Source organism: Caenorhabditis remanei, chromosome V (assembly GCF_010183535.1).
Source record: "Caenorhabditis remanei strain PX506 chromosome V, whole genome shotgun sequence".
NCBI lineage: Eukaryota > Metazoa > Nematoda > Chromadorea > Rhabditida > Rhabditidae > Caenorhabditis > Caenorhabditis remanei.
Window position 1 is genome coordinate 22,395,858 of NC_071332.1, and position 21,313 is coordinate 22,417,170.

A 21,313-nucleotide genomic window follows, 5' to 3' on the forward strand; every position below is an offset into this window, starting at 1 on the left:
GGGTAGAGAGTGCGAGACGCAGACAATTATCTTGTGTCGATTTACGGCGCAATTTTTTTTCGAAAGCACAAACTAATTTCCGTTGTTTTCAGGTGATTTTCGATGGAACCTGAAAAGGAAAAAACTGAAGTTCGACCAAAAACAGCGTTAGAAAAGGTTCGAAGCACCAAAATAACAATATTTATTCTGGAAAATTTTAGAATTACGAAAAAATCGTTGTTGAATACGAGTCATTTTTCCAATTGGCGAATCAAGGCGATATATCTGGAATCTATCGAAATCGTCCATGTTTTGTGAATGAAACAAGTGTTGAGAATCTTGTTAAACCTGCTATCGAGGTTTTCAATGATTTTCCGGCGGCGCGCCAGTCCGTTTATCATTATACGGGAATGCTGATTCATGAATGTGTCCACCATTGGTTCACAGCGAAGGAGAAATTGCCACTGAGTAAGAATAAAGAAAAAAAAGAAACAAAAAACACACTAATTCCCTTTACATCAAAAAAAATTAATTTTTTTTTCAGCGACAAATATAACAACAGTCAAAGAAGCGACATGTCAACTTCTGGATTTTTACACCAACTTTTTCACAGAAGGAGCTGGAAAAAGTAGTCTAGAAGAGTGTCTTCAGGTGGGACATACAAAATTATCCTAAATACCGTAAAAACTGTAATAGAAGCGCCCCTTTATTAGAGGCGCCCCTCTAATAGAGGCGCACCCTAAAAGGCGGTTTGAATAATAGTGGCGCACCCTCAATACGTTTAAAATATTTCTACTGGTTTTCAACAATTCTTTTTCAAAGTTCGTGAAAAAAACAGAATAAAACCCCATTTTCGTTCAAAATACTGCAAATTTTGGGGTTTTCGTGTAATTTTGTCAGAGAAAATGTTAGTTTTGTTGAAAATTTGATGACTTGAAAGTTTAAAAAATCGCCAGACGAGCAGGTTGAAAAATAGAGGCGCACCCTCTATTAGAGGCGCCCCTGTAATAGAGGCGCACTTTCAGAAAGAGGTTGAAAAATAAAGGCGCATGCGCCTATATTACAGTTTTTACGGTACCCTAATTAACTGAATTTCAGTTTCTCTGTGAGCTCTCCGCCGAACTCTCACTTCGAAATGCGGGACGTCCAGCGATGATTCATGCTCAACAAAGCGGAGAAGTGCTGTCAATTCTGAAATCAATTGATATAATTGAGAAAGTGCTATCTCTGATGAATATGATTCTGTCGTCAGCGCTAAATGAGAATTCCGAGGGTTGCATGAAAGTATTATTTGAATCCAGTCGACATGGCCAGCATTTTAGTTGGATTTGGCTTCATATTGCGTAATTTTCCAGTGTTAAACATCAAAAATCGAAACGTTTTATTTCAGAACTTTTCTGCAAGGCACTATAATCACACATCTGCTGGAATCCGGCGCCGAGCAATTCAAAACATATGTTATTGAGATATCCACTCGTTTAAATGCTCAAACTACTGGACCCGCTGTTTTAAATATTATTCAGACGGAATATGAGCACAAATTTCGAGCCATCTCCGATGTTTTCAACTTTTTGATGGGAAAACGAAATCCACAATTACAGGAGGCAGTTTCGCAATTAATTTTGGATAGTTTGGATTCGAAACCGGAAAGAGTGGGCGGTGAAAAACCGGCTACCACATCCAGTCGACTAGGATTCGCGTTTTTCTTCAAATTGGTTACTTGCTCGATAAAAACTCTTCAGATTCTTGTCACCAACAACTGTCATTTGAGTGCGTAATTTTGAACACATTGTTTGGAATTGCTCGGATATTAGAGATTTTCTCCCAACTTTGTTATTTTTTCGTTAGGAAAACTCACTAAAACGCGCGACCTTAATTTTGAAACATCGTATTTTAACCGAAATTCTCTAATTGTAAAACTATCAAAAACCTCAAAATTTCCATTTTAATCAGTGAAAGTGCAGTTTCTCCATATGCATGACAAAAACTCGAAAAATCAGTGAAAATCAGTGAAAATCCGGCTGAAAACGATGAAAATCGGTATTTTCGGCCGAAAAATTACGATTTTTGAAGAATTTTTTGGAGGCAAAGTCTAAAGTTTCTGGGTTAAAAAAAATTGACGAAAATAGCGATTTTCACCAATTTTTGTGTTGAAAATTGGCTTTTCTTCTCAATTTCAACCTAAATGCGCTGAAAATGCTGAATTCTTCTGATTTTAGAGCGAAAAATGAGGATTTTAAGGGAGAAATCTGGAAAACTCGTGAAAATTGAATATTTAGCTGTAAAAATGCTTGTCTGTATATTTAAAAAAGTGAAAAATGTGGAGAAACTGCACTTTCACTGATTAAAATGCGAATTTTTGCAGTTTTTGAAACTTTTATACAGTAAAGATTACAATTAGAGAACTTCGGTTAAAATACGATATTTCAAAACTAAAATCGAGCGTTTTTGGTGAGTTTTTCCAAAAAAAGAAAAAAAGTTGGAGAAAATCCGATTCTCTAGTAAAATTCGGAAAAAATGCGTCTATTTTGACGAAATTTCATGAGGCTACGTGTGCAAAAAATAGGTTTTCTGTTTTTCGCCGTTTTTTCCGGTAAATACATCGAGTGAAAAAAAATCCGGACATGTATAGCTCCATTACAGATAAATCATGTTTTTAACCGAAAAAAAGAGAGAAATTTGTTTTCAGTCACCCCATTCAACGTTGTTCGTGCGATTCGTCATGTGCAGGCTGTCGATAAATCGCTCATTCTCCCAGCCATCACCTATACTGACTTCATTAAACAAATTGTTGGTGACGTGGATCCAGTGACTCATGGAATGATTTTCGAATTATTGATTGAGTTAATCTATCAGCACGATGTTTTCGAAGGAGAGAATCTCCCAGAATACCAAGAGGCCAATCAGAATATTGGGAGGGACTGCTTCCCAGTGCTTGATGTCATGATTAACCAATTAGTCAGAATCGCACATTCATCGGGAGCTTTTAAGTGCCCTTCAATGCATCCGGCGATTCAATTATTTTCGTCTGGAGAGAAATTGCAGTTTATTATTGATTCAATAACGAGACACCTAGAAAAATCTCCCACAATTATTCGCCATCTTCATGCAATCTCCATCGCTTTCCACGAAACAAAAGCTGCTGAAATTGCGCTCCGATTCATTATGACCATTAGGTTTACCGAACCCAATTATGTAGGTAACCGTAATATGCTGAAAATTGTAAAAGTTAGTGTTACAGCTCTATATTTTCATGTCGTACTTATCGGCGACCGTTCCGTTTTACCCGAAACTAATGGAAACCATGTGGAGGGAATTCTCGAGTCTCAAAATGCTCATCGAGAATAGTTTCGACGCGGAAGATCTGGAAAAGCAGAACAAAACGAAAATTCATTTGAATATTCTATATAATATTAGACAGCTTCTGGAATGGGAATTCACGACGGAGCCGTCGGAGAGGGAACCGATTCGGCCGTACGCTTATTGGAAATTGTACCCCGGACAGTACGTTGGCGCTGTCTTGAATTCACTTCTCGGGGAGACGAATAAGCTGTGTTGGGAATTGATGGAAGTGAGTATCAGGGATGGATGTGCGGAACGGAAATCGGAAATTCAAAATTTTCCGAAATTTCCGATTTTTTCGGAACTGTTTTCCTCCGGAAAGTTTCCGATTTTTTCGGTGTCAAAACGTCACACTTGAGTCAAAGTTTACAAATCTTTTAGTTTTCACTGCATATTTATTGATTTTTCGGAAAACTTCCGATTTTCGAAACGTCCGAAATTTTTAATTCCGCACATCCCTGCTGAGTATCCGAGTAAAATAGAATATTTCAATATTCGAATTTCTAGAAAAATAAATCGGGAGACGCGATGGCAGTTCTACGAGCCACCGACAAATTTCTTGAGTCAATCCGTGAAGCGAGTGGTCCGCTTCGACGTGGAAAACCGATTAAAAACAGTCGACGACTGATAATTACAGTGTCACAAATGTATAAACTGATGACTCAATTCGCGATTATGCTGAAATCCACTTTATTTTTAGTGACAAAAGGTTCGTTTCGTTTAAAAAAAAAAACGAAAACCCCCCACAAGTTTCAGATAATCTCAGCGGTCTGGTGGTTTTCGAAGAGCTTCGCAGTCAATTTCTCTGCTTTCTCTTCGGAAAACACCTCGACACCGGCCTCGCTCAACTATCTCCGTTGTTTGTTAACTTCTTCGTTACCGCCTGTTTTATCGACTCGAAAAAGTTATTTAATGAAGAACTAGGCGAACAAATGGAGAGTCTTATCGATGAATCTGGTCTGCAGAAGCTGTTTGACAATGTGCAACTAGAAGATGGACCGTCTGTATTAGAAGGGCTGAAATCACTCAAAATGAGGGATACGGCGGTGAACATGCTGCATAGAGGACAGCTGAAGAAACGACGTGGCAACGAGCAATCGGGAAAATATATTGAAGTGAATGTAAGGGATTTTATCATTTAATCTCCGGCTGATCATTACAGTTTTTCAAAAATTTTTCCAGGAAGACGCCACTCAGCGTATTTACGCGGTGCTTGACGCGATTCGTCTCATGTGTTCGTCTGGAGATCACAAAATACAAATTACATGTAGCAGACAGTTAGCGAATGCTTTGATGCAGGTTGTTTGCAAAGATTCGCTCATGACAGATATGCGTTTCGATGATTGGGATAGTGAAGCAGAGTATATTCATAGGTAAGGAAAATGAGGATTCACTGAATGAATGGCTCCTGCCGGGACAATCCGCAACGAGACATTTCGCAGCCTCAATTTTCTCGTTTATTTCAGTGATAACTTAACTTTTCCAGACAATTAATTGTTTGAGAAGTCTAAATAATAATTTTTGTGAATTCATCAGTGCTATAAGAAAAATTGTTTGGTTTTTTCGGACGAAGACATTTTCGAAAAAGTTTAGAAATTTCTGCTGAAATTTTCCAAAGGTAAGGAACGAAAATAGTGGATTTTTTGATTTTCCCTGAAATTTCTTTCAATTTTGACCTCAAAAATAGATTTCCGGAGTCTTCCCTTGAAATTCTTACGATCAAGATTTTTGCCTCCGAAAAACTTTTTTTTTCAGACAGTTTTCTTAAATTTTTTTTCGAAATTTTCGGTTTTTTTGGTCAAACATGTTCGAAAATGTTGTTTTCGATTTTTCGGTACAAATCATAATGTGGACCACAAGAAATTTTCCTCAACCAACTACGAGAAAAAACAATTTTGAATTTTTTTCGGTTTTTGGACAAAACAGTGGTGGGCGCGGAGTGAAATTAGTGACTCTCCCCGTGGCGGCAGCGGCCACAGCGCGGGGGGAAGAGAGCGCGAGAGAGCGCGCCCCACCATTGCCGACAGCGAGAGACGCAGACATTTCTCCTCCCCCCGTGGATTTTGGAGTGAAGCTCAGCTTCACTCGCGCCCACCACTGGGACAAAATCTCTTGTGGTCCCCTTTATGAAAAGCACAAAAAGGATTTTTTAGAATTTTCAAACAATTTATTATCTGAAAAAGTCAAGTTATCACTGAAAAAAAGGAAAATTGAGGCTGTGGAATTCTGGGCTGTAAAATGTCTCGTTGCGAAACGTCCCGGAGTCGAGTAAATGAGTGTCTGCTAAAAACGAATAATTTCTTTCCAGACACGTCGAAATCACGCAACGCCTCGCGCAGTCGCCATTCTGTGACGGTATTCTTCGAATTCTGTCGGAAACCCGTAGTTTCGCCCTCTGTCTCCCCATTATGAAATCGAAACTCGCCATTCTGCTCAACGAGACCGAAAAGTTCCCGGAGCACAGAACGATTCCAGAGCCGCTTCGTCAAAAATTACACAATTGGATGATGTTGGCGCAGAAAGGGAATATTTTAAACGCTCGCCTCTTGTATATTGTTGATTTGGAACGTTTCGCTACCTGTCATGAGACTTATCTGATGCTGCTAGAAATTTGGCGGTTTTTAATGGTAAGCGAGGATTAGTAATTTAAAACAATGAAATTTTTTCAGTACCGTAACATTTCCCGTGAAATCATCGACGCCTACCATGCTGATCTACTGCGAAACGTCGTCGATGAGGGGCTACCCAACGAACGGGATGCAATGGAGAAAGTCAACATTTCGGTGTTCCGAATAATTATTCAAAATCATTTACCTGGAACTGTTCAACTTTTTCCCAAATTTTTCCCACTTGAATACGAGTTCATGATGATGAATATCATGGAACCACAATAATGATAACCTCTTCTGTAAATTTCCTCTAGTTCCTCATATTTTATTCAATTTCGTAATTTATTTGTTTTGAACCCTCCATCCTAATGACCTCATTTTGTTGTAACATTATTTTTGAATTTGTGAAATGTTATATCATTATTAAACAAGCATCACAAATCGTTGAACCGTCATGCAACACATAACCCCGATTTTTTTTACAAACCCTTCCCGAAATTTTCTTTGTGCTACATGACGAAACAAAACCATTTTACGAGCGCTCCATAAAACATACCGATTCTGCTTAAAACCCCCAACCGTAACCTAAAACGCGAAAACGTTGCTGCTTTCCCTCTCAGAAAATCATGCGATATTTCACCGTTTTTCTGACGGCTTTGCCCATTTTTGGAGTAATTTCAGTGGATAAATTCGAGATGCCCGAGTTTTTTGAGATTAATGTCAATCGTGAAAATCCAGACGAGATTTATAAGGCTTTTGAGGATTTTAAGATTAAGTAAGTCATTAACTCAGCTAGATCCATTTTGACTCCGCCCACTCCAATTTTCAGATACCACCGAAAGTATAAGGATGAGTCGGAGGCTCAGCAAAGATTCAACAACTTTGTGAAGTCATACAATAGTGTTAATGCGTAAGTTTTCAACGACAAAAATTTCTAATTATTTGTTATTATTTTTTTAATTCAAAATTTAATTTCAATAGCATAGAATTTCTAGCCTTGGGCCTTATTTGATTTTGGTGAATTTAGCACATTGCGAAGGGTATATATATATATATATATATTTATTTATTTGTCATATCGTTGAGGCGAAGTCAATATAAACCGCAACGCGACTCGAAAAAAATCAAATCTGCTTGTTGGGGACCTGGTGTTCTCAGATTTAACACATGCCGTGTCTGCACCAGAGATGTTGGGAATCCCGAGTTCCGGATAAGAATTCTTTGCATCCCAACATCTCTGGGCTGCACCTTATTTGATAGAAGCCTACTCCTGAGTTTTAAGTTAAATTTTCATTTTTAAGGAAAAACAAAATCCCACTTTCATCAGTTATCCATGAATCTTTACTTCAGCAGTTGTCATATTTCAGTCTAAACGCAAAATCCGCCGAACGTGGACTCGACACGAAGTTCGCAATCAACAAATTTGCTGATCTATCATCGCAAGAGTTCAGTGGCCGCCTCTCTCACGCTGCTCCAAATAATACGGGCATTCCAATGCTCGACTTGGAAAAAGATAAATCTTTTTTTCGCGCAACCGAGACAAACAAAACAAGACATAAACGGAGATCGACGAGGTAAGCCTGCAAAGCAATTTAATTATAATTGTGAACCTTCCAGATACCCCGACTACTTTGATCTGAGAACCGAAAAAGTGAATGGGCGGTTCATAATTGGTCCTGTCAAGGATCAAGGAAAGTGTGCTTGCTGTTGGGGGTTCGCGGTGGCTGGTTTAGTGGAGACAGTCAATGCAGCGAATGAAGGGAGATTTACAGTGAGTATTAAAACATCGACACTGTTAAAAAGCATATGTTTCAGTCTCTCTCGGATCAAGAACTCTGCGACTGTGGAACGGAGGGAACCCCTGGTTGTCAGGGAGGTAGCTTGGTACTAGGTGTGGAGTATGTCAGAAGGTACGGACTTTCGGCCGAAGAAGATTATCCATATGATCAAGCACGTGCGTACTCGACAGACCAATGTCGAGCAAGGATGACGGAAAGAGTTGTGAGAGCGGTAGGAATCGATTTTGGCTGAGCAGTAACGCAGTAGTAATTCAGAAATCGTTCAACTTTGCAAGGATCAACACCAGGAAAGCTGAGGAACAGATCATTCATGTGCTCACAAAATGGAGAGCTCCAGTGGCTGTCTGTGAGTTTTCGTTAAGTAGCATTGGCTGTGTTTATTAAATTTTGAGTTAAAATTATCCTATGTGTTTTAGACTTCAAAGTGGGAGAACAGTTCAAACATTATGAGAGAGGTGTCATTATCGACGATGACTGCAGAGGCGCCAAAGACTGGCACGCTGGAATAATTGTTGGATATGACACAATCCGAGATAACCGTGGACGATCCTACAACTATTGGATTATTAAAAACTCATGGGGTGATTGGGCAGAAGAAGGGTACGTGCGAGTAATTCGAGGACAAGATTGGTGTGCGATCGAAGACAGCCCAATGACTGGGGATATTCGGAGTCATGATGACTATTATTAATCAATTTTTGTTTTTGATTTCTGGTTGGTGTTAAATGTTTGAAGACAGATCATAAAGTTCTCTAATTTTAATAACCCCACTGAAATGAACAAATTTTAGTTAAGAAAAAGTTTGTCAAAATTTAATGAATGCAATCAGTTCCTTCTCCTATGTATCTGTTGGACAAGTTCAAAGTTCCAATATCAAAAAGTTGAGCTTCCTTTGATCCTTTTCCGACGGCATTCTTTAGCGCATGGATGGTCACTTTCTTTGGGCATAGCTGAAAAGATAATAATTCTGGGTGACCCACAACACCGAACTACCTTATCAAATGCATAATCTGACTCACTTTTCTTATCGTTGCCACCCATCGCCAGAAAAGGAGGCTGAGATCGATTGGCAAAAAGTAAAGTAGTTCGCCTAGATGTGGAGACTGTTTATCCTGTGTGGTGTGATGATGCGTCTGGCTCTTTTTCTGTTTCTCATTCCATCTCTTTCTTCTGCTATCACCATGAAAGGGGTACTTGTGAATTCTGATAACTGCGTTCACATCCGATGCGAGTGGCGAGGAGAGGGAAAGCATTGCAAGCCGGTCGACCTCTTCTACCATCCTAACCAAAAGAGAGTAAGATTGCTGAGAAATCTTGTTTATTTCCTTCCTATTTCAGAAGAAAGTTCCGAACGCCACTCCACTTTATTACATACATCGCAGTGATAACGAGCCGAAGGCCAGTACTCTTGCACGCATTCAGGTAATAGAAAGTGAAGTGAAAAAATGCGCGAGAGAGAAATGTCCCATTTTTTGAAGATGTATTCAGTGAACAAGTTCACTTTCCTGTCAAGAAAAACATTATATATATATATATATATAGTTATCTTCCACCGCAATCAAATTTCAATAACCACACTTGAATGAAAACATTTTATTTTAAAAAAGTATGCCAAAATTTAATGAATGCAATCAGTTCCCTCTCCTGGGTATCTGTTGGCCAAGTTCAAAGTTCCAATATCAAAAAGTTGAGCTTCCTTTGATCCTTTCCCGACGGCATTATTTGGTACATGGATGGTCACTTTCTTTGGGCATAGCTGAAAAGATAATAATTTTGAAAAAAACTCTCGACAGTGAAACTCACTCCAGAGTGATTGCATCTATGGTAGATATTGATTTTGGGGTCGATTTTGCGGATTTTGTTCTGGGATCCTTGTACCTTAAATGTTCCATCAGCAATAGTCTTTACCGAATCCAGTTTGGTATCGTAAACTGAAAAATTGAGAATTAGGTTCTGAGGTAATTTTAATGTAACTCACTAGTTCCATCCTCGAACAACTTGATTCTGACATCTTTGGCCGGTTGTCCATTACACACCAATTTACCAACAACAGTGACCGTCTGTTTACTTCCGACGATGCCCCCTAACGCATCAGTGAGCAGAAATAAGGAAAATAGAATCACGAATTCTTTGAACATTGAGATATTTTCTGATCAATACAGAATGAAACGAAAAATTCTGGGATTCGGGGATTCGGGTAGAAATAAAAAGAGATGGAAGGATAGAATCTAAGGCTGACACCAGATGACAACTGTTGTTTGTGTAACACGAAAACCAAGTAAATGTGTTTTTTTACACCAGAATCCTTTCTGTTTCTATTTTTCTGTTTTTCTGATCTCTAGAGATCCGCTAAGTACCGCTTCATAAATACCCCGCCAAATCCAGAACTCTAAAACTTCATTCGTCTTTTTTTTTTCAAAATGTTCAAAATCGCCCTAGTTATTCTCTCCCTTATTGTACTCTCCCATGCATTGGGAGGTATTGTTGGCAGAGGTCAGAAGGTTACTGTAGTCGGGAAATTGACATGCAATGGAGCCCCAGCAAAAGATGTGAAAGTCAAATTGTATGAGGATGGAACCGGTAAGTCGAATTATGAAAAACGATGTAAAGTATTCCATTTTCAGTCTACGACACCAAAATGGACACCATGAACACTCTCGGAGACGGTTCTTTCAGTGTCAATGGATCTCAGACAAAAATCAGAAAGATTGACCCAAAGATCAACATCTATCATAGATGCAACCATCACAGCGTAAGTATCCAGTTAATATTTTTCGAATGAATTAGAAAAAAATATTTCAGTTGTGCCCAAAGAAAGTGACTATCCATGTACCAAAAAATGCCGTCGGAAAAGGAACAAAAGAAGCTCAACTTTTCGATATTGGAGTCTTGAACTTGGCTAATAAGTTCCCAGGAGAAACTACTGATTGCATTCACTAAATACTTTATATTTTTTGTATATACTTGTACTTTTCTGTAAATGTATACATTTAAAAGTGAGATAAATTCAAATAATACAAATGATATTTTCTAAAATTGCAAAGTAGAATGAAAAACGTTTATTTTTTTTGAAAGAGTTGAGGTAGAACAGTACAGTATTTACAACATTGAAGACATAATTTCATTATTCAAATACACATGAAAAATTCCTAATGAATACAATCGGTAGATTCTCCGCTGAATCGGTTAGCCAAATTGATCGTTCCGATATCATAATTGCGGGCGTTATTGCCGGATCCACTGACTACTGCGCTCTTTGGAATGTTGATAGAAACCTTCTTGGAGCAGAGCTGAAATTCAATCAGGATATTTTTTGTTTGGGTGGCTTAGTAACTCACCCCATTGTAATTGCACTTGTGATAAATATTCACTTTTGGATCAATTGTTCGGATTTTGTTCTGTGAGCCAGAAACTCGGAAGGTTCCATCAGCACCAGTTTTTTGGGAGTCCAGTTTGCTATCGTAGACTGAAAAATGAATAAATTTTTGTTTATCGTCTTTTACAATTGTTTTCAATTGTGTTTTTTTCTAAACTTTTACGGTTACGTGATTTGTTTTGTCTCCCATCCAAATTTTTAAAGATTAAGAGACAAGTTATTGTTTTTCTCAGTTCTTTTTCCAGTAATTGTCAGTTAAGAGAGCGACATAAAAGAGAGCGAACCGGAGCTCCTTTTGACAAAGGGGCTCGTTTTTCGATTTGTTATTTTGGTTTTTTGATGAATGGTATAGAAATTTTCGAATTCTTCAAACCACATAGAGTATTTTGATGAGAATATTGTCGTTCAAATGTCTATCCAAAATTTTTTAATTATACATCTTTTCAATAATTAGTTCAATTGACTTTCCTAACTCATACCATCTTTTCAATCAGAATAAACCAACTCACTAGTTCCATCCTCATACATTTTCACTAGCACTCCGCTAGCTGGTTGTCCATTACAAATGAGTCTTCCAGTGACAGTGACACCTTGTTTGGAACCAATAAGTCCTAGCAGAGCACTGGCGGAAGCGAATAAAACGGAGAAAACAGCCAAAAAATGGATGAAATTCATTGTTAGTCGAGGTGGATACATTTTTCACAAAAATGTCGACTCTTTTATACCGTTTTGAAATGAGTCACTTGAGATCAGAAGAATGTCGAAATTTACTTTTTCGCAGGACAAACACGTCATTTTTGTTTATTAACCTATAAGCGAACTGTATGTTGGCCAAAGGGTAATAGTACGATCAAATGAGAGGTTTAGCGAGAGAAAAAACGAAGGATAGAAGTTAAACAGTAGACTGTGTTGACTGGTTATTCTTTTTTTATTATGTTCATGTGATTTCTTTTTTCTATTGTTGATCGCGAAGGGGTGGCGGCGGAAAGTAGAAATGGGGAAACGCAAATAGTCCGACCCCTCGTTTCACGAAAGCAGGTAAATAAGGAACTTCGAATATATTGAGTAGAGACAGCAAAAAAATATCAGGAACGCATAGAAGATATCAATGCCCAATGGCCAAACATTTTGAAAGAAGCAACGTTAGCATTGATTACGAGAAAACTAAAAAAATCGTCATAGTTTACTTAAGTTAAATTTTCATCAGTATGATATGACAGCTAAAGAACTTTGTTCATAGATTAATAACCCATTGACAAACGGGAAAAAACAGAAAACAGTTTTTCAAAAATTCTATGACTCACCCTGATCAATATGCTTCCGTATCCCTCGAGAAATAGTTCTTCAACCAAAATAACTTGAAAACCGAATTCAAAACTTTTGAAGGTCAGAATTAAACATGATAAATGTGCACACCTTTCGGGAATTAACCGGATAAGGCAAAATGTATGATTTTCTTAGTTTTTAAGATCTGAAAATTATCAGTTTGCCGAACCTGAGGAAGAAAACATATATTATCTGCTTAACATTAGTTCTTTTCCATTTTATAAACAAAAGTATCTCAAACTTCATTGAAGCTCTTCGTTATACCACGTTTCTTTTTGCTCATGAGGCCAATAATGAGTTTTTGAACCCCACCTGTCAATTTTTCCATGTTTTGTGCCTGTTAAAATGGTTTATTTGCGAAACAAATATTTAAAAGTCGGATGAGAACCCAAAGTAACTGTTCAATAAGGAAACTCAACACGGAACTAAAATTGCCACAGAGATGAAAAATAGAAATAGAACAAGAAAGTTATAGAGACGCTCTTCCAAGTTCTTTGATACATTCAAAATCCCTGTCTCCAAATTAAACATTTTATTCCATTTTTATGTACTTGTGCCCCCTCGTGCCATAAGAAAAAATTGTTTGCCTGGAAATGTCACAAACATACAAAAACTGAAGATTATAAAAAAGACAAAAAGTTGGTCATGTGCATCAGAAGGTAGTCTGGCATAATAGAATTGGGGAACTTTATTTTAGGATTTTTTCATTTGTAAGATTTTGTGCGCTTTTTGATTGATGGCCGAATAGCTTGAAGCGAGTTTGTGGGTAAGATTGTAGATAGTTAGTTAAAAAGAAAGTAGCAGCACTGTACGAGGGAAATCAGTTAGCAGCGCTGCCAATAGTAATTTTGATTCTGTGTGAGGGAAACAATTGTTTCTTAATAAGTGCAAGAAACTCAGAAGTAGATCATCTACACATTGACAATATGTTAGATTCATCTCCACTAGCAAAATCCTAATCATTTGCTCGTATAGGAAGATCATACGTGCTCAACAGACCTTTCTTCAAAACTATGTTTCCTGAACCGCCCGTGTCCGATGAAGCGCATGTACCACACATGTGATAGATACATTTTGAGTATGAAAAAATTATTTTGAAATCATGATAGCGGAAATCTCAACATTTTTTGGATACTTCTGTTATTTTTGTTTCTTCATTATAAGATCTTGAACAATATGTCCTCATTGTTAAAAATTATGACGTGTTTTCTTCCGCTTTATTTTCCGCTTTTCAGAAATATTTTAAATCCCATTAATGACAAAAGATGATAACCTTTTGTGGAGTTTTGTAATTCTGATTTCTTATAATTTGATCTTCTTTTTTCTTTTTGTTTGACGATAGCTGACAACTACTCTTTTACGGTACTGTGAAGTTTTGCATAGAAATGCTGATTTTTTTCAAAAAGTGATAGTTAGCGACTAATTTCAACCGTTTATCGTCTTAACTACATCTACTTTACATCTGACGTCAATTTCACTTTAAAAAATTTCTGACGACAACAGATTCCCAAGTGACAATCATCTACAGAAAAATATTTTCAGCATTTTCTACTTCATCATATCTCTCAGTTTTGATTTCCGACAACTTGCTTCTCAGTCACTATATAATTTTTTATCACAAAGAATGGATCTCCTAACAAATGCAAAATTTATGATCACTACTTCCTATGGTATAACGGCAATGACTATATACACATGGGTAACAGGTGTTATTCTGAGAAATTCGGGTACTTTTAAAAGTTCTTTTTTTCATCTATTCTGCGTTGGTTATTTTATGGTATGTTTGAATAGATAAACATTCTGTATAATTTTGGCTATGAGCCTTCAGAACCTCTGCACCTACCTTAACTCTTTTGTAACTCTCCGCTTACCACAGAATACTGATGTCTCGGGGACATTTTCGGACTTTTACAGTAGTCTCAACCTTAATAACACTGATAATATGTTTCCATTATCGATATTTCACACATTGCACTTTGAGTTCGCTTACACTCAATATATATTCAACTGCTTTGTTTGTACTAACCGTTTTACAGCTATATGTTTTCCAGTTCATAGTGAGAGGGTGAGTTTAGTTTGGACGCAAATAAGACAAATTTTATCCAGAACTGAAAATCCTAATTTCAAAATATATATTCAGTACTGGCTGAAATACTTCTGGGTCATAATCCTTTCAATGTTCTTAGTGCCTTTTATCCTATTCACGCGGCATATACTTCAAAATCGCTCATTTTTCAATTGGAGCCCAACCGCCAACTTTTTCATCGACACTACTTATGTAAGTTCTGAAAAGTTTAAGAAACTTCGAAGAAAAAATATACAGGGTCGAAGCAATATCTACTATTACTTAATGCCATCCTTGATAATTCTAACTATGATAAATATTGCATTCAATATATTAGCAGGAATAAAGTTATATAAAATGAAAAAGTAAGTTTTAGGTGACGTTTATAAACAGAACATCAACTTTCTTTTTTTCAGAAAAGGTGTTAGAGTCCCGGAAACTTCGCTGTTCTCTATGGCATTCACCGTATTCGTGATTGATCTATTTTTGACAAGTCTTACTGTGTCTAACTATTATCTAACAAATATGGCAACTAGCCTGGATTCAGAACTTGTGAGAGTTCTCCTTCGTTGGATTCCGCTACTGACTCCGTTTGCAAGTGACGCACTTACATTAACGCATCCGATCCTGTTACTATATTTTAGTAAAACGGTCAGTTTTCATTTTTTTTCCAAGAAACTTTGTTTTCAGGTTCGCCGAAAGTGTATGGAAAGCAGTTCGTTCCTCCAAAAATTCCACAACCATCGGTTCTTTGCCGAAAGTAATAGCAACGTGGTTGTGGTATCCGTACCAAGGAATATCAATAACTTGGTACAAAATACTTCGTCAAATAAATAGTAGTTGATAATTCCTAAGTTAAAAAACAAATTATTTTATTTTTATGTTTTTTAGTTCATATCTTAACAATAAAGAAAACCGGAGCAAATACAAGTCATGGCGTGAAGAAACTTACACTAATTACAAAACTATTTGAAATACAAAAATACAATGAACGAACGTGAAACTGGTCACACATTAACAACACTACTGCATGGAGAAGTAGTTGGCATAAAAATGGCGATTTCATATGGCGGTGGGGGTTCAGATGGTCGACCACATATCCACATATCGGATGCTATTGATTCACTCATTATTGTTTCTGTAAATAGTGTGCGTATGCCAACATGAAAGAACATGAAATGTGTCAGAAAAAATTCAACGGGATAATTTTAGAAGTTTTGAGGATTTTTCAAAGTAAAAATATCCAACAATTAGGTTTTTTGAGCGAATAGTTTTCTTTCCGTAATTATGTTACTTTTTTATACTTTAAACAGTCGAAATATGAAAAATGAAGGACATTACTTTTAAAATAAAAAAAAACTTGAGTTATTTCTCCATGGACAATTCCCACATCCGTTTTATGTATAAGAATGTTACACTGTGATATTGAAACTCTCACCTCCATTTTGTGGATTCGAATTGGACCCTTGTCCCCTGTCAACATATTGACTGTAGATTCTACATCCAAATGTGAGCACAAAAACGATAAAAAATATTCCGATCGTAACACCAGCCGCCACACCGCTACTAACGTTAACGTGTTCTGAAAATCAAGGTAGTTCACTTGGAATTGATTCCTAAACATGAGAACTGACCAATTTATCTCTCTAACTACTCTTATTTTGAACAAAAACTTACTATCATAGTGTTCATTGACGTAGTACCTATCCCATGTGATATGCCTATAATTTGGTAGATTCCCAGTGTTTGTGTTACTGTTATATGGCCATAATGCTTGCATTGTATCTGGAATCAAGAAAAACTACATCTACTACGATGAATAAAAAAAACGGAATGTTTTCCATGGGTATTTGATAAGTAAGGATTTTAGTATGATTCAAGATAAATTTGAAGAAAGAAGGATTGTGAAACATAATGAATTAGAACGAATTTACTTAGAAAGAAGCGAAAAACAAAAGTTTTATTTGCAATTTTGCCTAATCACGTCATAATAACAAAACCATTTCGTCTTGTCTAATGGTCACCAATTTACAAAACCAAAAAACGAGTCCATATCAAAATCAATTTTAAAGTTTAGTTCCTCAGAAAAGAAGGTGTCTGTAATCGAAATTCCCAGAGTGAATTCTTCTTCCCTCTCGTCTTCAAGTCAACACCATCCTACGCCTTCAATTTCTTTTCTGACACCAGTCGAAAATTGTTACAATGTCTTCACCTCTCTTCACAACAAGAAGACGAGACGAAGGAGAAAAATTTCGAAATTTTCGAAATGATTGGGCGAGAGAGGGTGGGAAGAAAAAAGGACAGGAAACAAGTTATATGTGTATGTGTGTATTGTAAGTTAGGTAGGTACAGAAAAAGAAAGAGAGAGAGAGAGAGGGAAAATGTCGAGAATTTGGTGAAAAGGAAAAGGAAACGAAATTGAATCGAGAAAAATGCCAATCAATATAGATTCGAGACTAAATCATGTGTATACTGGAGGATTTTGAGAGAACAAAATGGAAAAACATAGAACAATATGGGGCCTATTCAAAAAATAAATCGATTCTAGTGAAAATTGACACATCTAAGTAATAGAGAATCCATAGATATCTTGAAATTTCATACTGTCATATACAATAAATCTGTAAGGTATACTTTGGAAACTACAGTAAAATTCAATAAAAAAACATGTCGTTCTACTGTTTTAGCTCTATCAAAATCTCGTTGTATTACATGATATCGTTTTACTTGGTTTCATCAGAGGCTTTTTTCGACTATTCAATTTTTGTAAGATATTGAAAGTTGGTCTAACTTTTAAAACTCTGTTATAGAATTACTCTAGTACAAAGACCGTTACAGACAAACCAAAGAAGAAAATGGAATACAACTAAAAACCAAAAAAAAACAGTTAGGTAATTTACAGACATGCACCAAAATTAGATCTGAATAACATTTTTAATGTCAAAACTGAGTTAATTTTAGAAACTAACTGAAAACCGTGATTCTTTTGTTCTAGAACTAGTGGGTGTTTTTTCACGTCCTCACCGTCATACATCAAAATTTCAAGGTTCACTAACCTATAGAACAAAGGAAATATCTTAACTGACCGCTGTTCTTTTCTTTTATATCATGAAAAAGGAAACGAAACCGATTGAAAAAAGAAGAGGTTAAAGTGACATCTCCTCTCATATCGAGATGACCCCTATGGTGTCCTTGAGTTCCTCTTCCTTTTGTAAAACCTCTCTTCTCAATACTTCAAATGGTTTTTTGGAGAAGTAGACGCAGAGAGAAACACACACCAAGTGTAAAGTAACCTTGGCAGGCAAAGAAATAGCCATCATCGGACACCGCCAAATTATAAGAAAAAAGAAAGAAAGTTGAGAAGCAATATGTGGTGACCACTAGATAATCAAGGCACAAACTGATAGCTAGTAGAGGTGAAGATTTAAATTTCAAATTGCACAGTTTCAGAACATAAGAACATATGAAACTAATAATATATGACACGAAGGTTTGATTTTGATATCATCAATTTAATATAGAAAATTAATTGACTGACCTTACTAAAAACCATAAGATTTTATCGATATACCACGCAATTGAAATAACGGCAATTGTAAATGTGGGCACCATATTTGCGAAGTAAAATAACTGTTTCAATAACCACAAAAAAGTGAGAGCAATTTATTAAAATCTATATACACAGAAACGATAAGCAGTTGTTTCAAACTCGTAAGTAAAATTTTCAGAAGTTTAGTTTCAAAATACTATTTGTTGGAAGAAAAGTTATTCAGCGTTTGCACTTGTCGGTGTGGCAAAAAGACGAGGGTCCTTTTTTCCTTCACAAAAATCTCCGGTATTACTGGTGACGCATTTCTCGAAGTAGTCGTCCAATGGATGCGCATAGTCACTTTCCCAATCACGTATGAAGATGTCCTGGAAAGAAAAATAGAGTTTAGATGGGTTAAAGAGTCTAAATAAAATTTGTTCTTACCTGCAACTCATCCACGAAAGGTCTCTTTTCTCCCGTTTGCCGTATCACAATAGCAGCTCCAGTGGTACCGCCCATAAAATAATCACCCGACCAATTAGAAGTACCAATTATTCCAGCCGATTCAGTGACCATAAACTTGTTATGAGTCCGCCGCTCGCGGTTGATTACTATACTTTCAATATTTGTGCGTGGTACTTTGAATATTTTCTTTAAAAAAATGTAATCAAATACAGTATGTCTGGTATGGGTTGAGACTTACTACTTCCATTGTCCCGTTAGCATGAAACCCATTCAATGACTCTAACGATTTTAAAAATCGTGTTCCAATATCTGGATAGTGTAGCGCTGCCGCCAAAAATCGAATCTTAACACCTCTAACTACAGCTCGTCGGATAGCGTCGTCAATGTTTGCAAAATGGACACGTGGGTTGCGGTAGATGAACAGTGGGAAGTAGTCCATCACATGGATATCAATAAACTTCTTTGCAGCGTCAATTTCGAAAACGATGGCGTCGAGATCCCAGGTACGGCGTGGGTTATTAAGTTCCTTTGGAGAGGTCTGAAAAATAAGTAAAACTACTTTGATTATTTTTCTTCAAAAAACTCACCGCAATATAAACCTGAGCTTTTGCTCCCTGTACTTGCATCTCCAACGGGCTCTCTTTGTTATATGCAGCCTTTACCTTCAATGCACCATTACCATCAATTCCTTTATTTTTCAAATCCCACAAAACATGAAATATGTTATGCATGTCTTCTCCAAGGCACTCGCAATCTTCTACTAAAACACCTAGTTCCATTTTTTGGTTTAAACTCCTCCAGTCAAGATTCGCTGATCCGAGATAGAAAGATTTGCGATCAGCGACTAAGAACTTGGAGTGCATTTTTCCACGTCCCATGTACTCCGAAATGTCAATGGATTTGCGGGTGACTGCTCCAAAGTTCTCAAGAATAACTCCATCGGCGTTGTCACCCTTGTCTTTTGGTGGATAGTTCTCGACCATTCGCACGTTCACTTTTCGAGACTTTCCGACCGACATGAGTGTGTTGTAGATGGTATCTCCCTGGAAAACAAGAAATTAATTAGGGCCAAAAGCGCTAAACAACACTGAAAATGACTAGGAATGTTGTAAACTGCTAACTAACCTCGACCGAATAGTACTTTGCGGAATCACCAAGTACATGTTTTCCTTGCAAACTAGATTTATAGGCAGCCACGTATAACTCTTCTTGTGCATTTTGAATTAATGACTTCCAGGCACGAAATGTGGATAATGGAAATACAGTGTCCTCACCGAAGGAGATATTTGCAGGAATAGTTTCTACTATCCGGAGTCTGAAAATTTAGGATTCATAGAGTAAAACTTCAAGGGAAAACTCTGTTTTACCAAAAAACTTACTTGCAAGTATTGTAACAATGTCTATCCTTCACCAGCTGCGCTTCAGGCTTCTCTGGTAGTTTTGTGATGAGTGTTATGGCAAGAAATGGTATCAATATGACGATGAAAGACTGAAATGTTTAAAAATAAAATTTTCATTATTCTAATTGATCAAAAGTGGACTGAAAAAGTTTCCAATTAAATATAAGTTTTTGGAGGTCTTTCAAGTTTAAATTTGAATTTATTCTGTGTAATCTTCTCTCCGTTTAATTCAAAAGTTGGTTGTTTCTTAGGAGTCGTGTTTCCTTATCAGTTGTGGTCTCTCAACTATCGAAATTTTTAATCGTATCGATTTTTGGCAAACTTCCGGGAAATGGAGTTCAAGAGCAAATTATAGGGGTTTAAAAGAGAATGATGTGTTGGAACTATTTAAGACAAAAGAATAAGCAGGAAAAAATCTTTCAGATAAGTACGCCGTTCATCATAAGGTTTGGTTAACATGATGCCCAAAAAATAGCATACTGATAATTTAAAAGCTTTCAGACTCCAACATTCCGTTAGCAAATCCAAAGACCATGATTTGAAATGTTTATTTTTAGATCTAAAAAATCATAAATTACATAAAATCATGAGTATTTAATAAAAATTGTCGTTTTCCAGTAGTTACCAGCTCTGAAAACGATCTGAAACGTACCGATATCGTAATGTTTGTTTTTAACGATTCTTGTTGAGTTGTCATTTTCGTTTTCAAAAATTTTCCTTCCCTATTTAGAATTAGATTCAAAACTTTTAGAGACAAGTCAAAAAAAGAGGCGAAAGAGTGAGCGGGAAAGAAGAAAGTGAGAATGATAAGCAACTCTTTTTATTCACAAATTTTCTCTTATCAACAGTTTTATTTTTTGATAGACAGCTTCACATAGTCCCCCTCGTTCTCTGTATCAGGAGTCACCGCTTTTTCGTCACGAGTTTTTTGATGGGGGCTAATTGACGTCAATAGACCGTATGGTTTAGTCGGAAGTTCAATTATAGTGTACTTTTTCCGATACGAGAAAAAGGGTTGAACTTTTAAACTCGCTGAGAGCATGGTTTGATAGTCATGACGATTCAAAAACATGGTATGAAATAAAGCTAAAAAAAATTTACTGACCGGCTTAAAAGTAAAGGTGATCAACAGAAAAGTTAGTTAGCAGATCAAAAGGAGTTTCTGGATGGCAAGAGTTTTTCTTGACCGGTTGTTCTGGAATGTTGCTAATCGGGAGGGATCCCCTGATAAAATTATCAAATTTATCAAGACTTTTTTTTTCTTAATTTCTGCTTCCTATAAAAAAGCCATCTTTTAGATTTGCATACTAAAATGCGCGTGTTATAGACATACGAGTATGATAAGACGCTCATTTGATTAGTCACGTGGGAATAATCACGACAATTGAAGTTCGACGCATAGCTGTGATCTAATAAAATAATC

At 36.7% G+C, this 21,313-nt stretch overlaps 8 protein-coding genes across 8 annotated transcripts; 4 read left to right on the plus strand and 4 right to left on the minus strand.

Annotated features, from left to right (window-relative positions):
• Window positions 1-102: 102 nt before the first annotated feature.
• On the plus strand, window positions 103-6,215 carry GCK72_022038 (uncharacterized protein; the record flags this gene model as incomplete). The annotated part of the gene is made up of 12 exons (XM_053734618.1): window positions 103-156; window positions 201-447; window positions 524-630; window positions 1,078-1,322; window positions 1,370-1,749; window positions 2,669-3,174; window positions 3,221-3,550; window positions 3,829-4,030; window positions 4,078-4,442; window positions 4,504-4,694; window positions 5,630-5,948; window positions 5,991-6,215. The coding sequence occupies 12 exons, from the start codon at window positions 103-105 to the stop codon at window positions 6,213-6,215; spliced, it is 3,171 nt and encodes a 1,056-aa protein (XP_053583531.1).
• Window positions 6,216-6,556: 341 nt separating this feature from the next.
• GCK72_022039 (uncharacterized protein) lies at window positions 6,557-8,420 on the plus strand (the record flags this gene model as incomplete). The annotated part of the gene is made up of 7 exons (XM_003094297.2): window positions 6,557-6,705; window positions 6,760-6,840; window positions 7,298-7,504; window positions 7,548-7,701; window positions 7,746-7,940; window positions 7,985-8,075; window positions 8,146-8,420. 7 exons carry the CDS (start codon window positions 6,557-6,559, stop codon window positions 8,418-8,420), a joined length of 1,152 nt encoding a protein of 383 aa, XP_003094345.2.
• Window positions 8,421-9,347: 927 nt separating this feature from the next.
• Window positions 9,348-9,867, minus strand: GCK72_022040 (uncharacterized protein; the record flags this gene model as incomplete). Its single annotated transcript, XM_003094313.2, has 3 exons — window positions 9,348-9,485; window positions 9,533-9,660; window positions 9,708-9,867. The coding sequence occupies 3 exons, from the start codon at window positions 9,865-9,867 to the stop codon at window positions 9,348-9,350; spliced, it is 426 nt and encodes a 141-aa protein (XP_003094361.2).
• Window positions 9,868-10,149: 282 nt separating this feature from the next.
• On the plus strand, window positions 10,150-10,669 carry GCK72_022041 (uncharacterized protein; the record flags this gene model as incomplete). Its single annotated transcript, XM_003094312.2, has 3 exons — window positions 10,150-10,309; window positions 10,354-10,481; window positions 10,532-10,669. The coding sequence occupies 3 exons, from the start codon at window positions 10,150-10,152 to the stop codon at window positions 10,667-10,669; spliced, it is 426 nt and encodes a 141-aa protein (XP_003094360.2).
• A 209-nt stretch (window positions 10,670-10,878) lies between these two features.
• GCK72_022042 (uncharacterized protein) lies at window positions 10,879-11,801 on the minus strand (the record flags this gene model as incomplete). The annotated part of the gene is made up of 3 exons (XM_003094305.2): window positions 10,879-11,019; window positions 11,068-11,195; window positions 11,615-11,801. 3 exons carry the CDS (start codon window positions 11,799-11,801, stop codon window positions 10,879-10,881), a joined length of 456 nt encoding a protein of 151 aa, XP_003094353.2.
• Window positions 11,802-14,781: 2,980 nt separating this feature from the next.
• GCK72_022043 (uncharacterized protein) lies at window positions 14,782-15,260 on the plus strand (the record flags this gene model as incomplete). The annotated part of the gene is made up of 3 exons (XM_053734619.1): window positions 14,782-14,861; window positions 14,913-15,139; window positions 15,187-15,260. The coding sequence occupies 3 exons, from the start codon at window positions 14,782-14,784 to the stop codon at window positions 15,258-15,260; spliced, it is 381 nt and encodes a 126-aa protein (XP_053583532.1).
• A 243-nt stretch (window positions 15,261-15,503) lies between these two features.
• GCK72_022044 (uncharacterized protein) lies at window positions 15,504-16,276 on the minus strand (the record flags this gene model as incomplete). Its single annotated transcript, XM_003094320.2, has 3 exons — window positions 15,504-15,634; window positions 15,935-16,078; window positions 16,174-16,276. 3 exons carry the CDS (start codon window positions 16,274-16,276, stop codon window positions 15,504-15,506), a joined length of 378 nt encoding a protein of 125 aa, XP_003094368.1.
• A 1,985-nt stretch (window positions 16,277-18,261) lies between these two features.
• On the minus strand, window positions 18,262-20,587 carry GCK72_022045 (uncharacterized protein; the record flags this gene model as incomplete). The annotated part of the gene is made up of 7 exons (XM_003094300.2): window positions 18,262-18,411; window positions 18,470-18,676; window positions 18,729-19,028; window positions 19,078-19,533; window positions 19,616-19,805; window positions 19,870-19,979; window positions 20,543-20,587. The coding sequence occupies 7 exons, from the start codon at window positions 20,585-20,587 to the stop codon at window positions 18,262-18,264; spliced, it is 1,458 nt and encodes a 485-aa protein (XP_003094348.2).
• Between the last annotated feature and the right edge of the window lie 726 nt (window positions 20,588-21,313).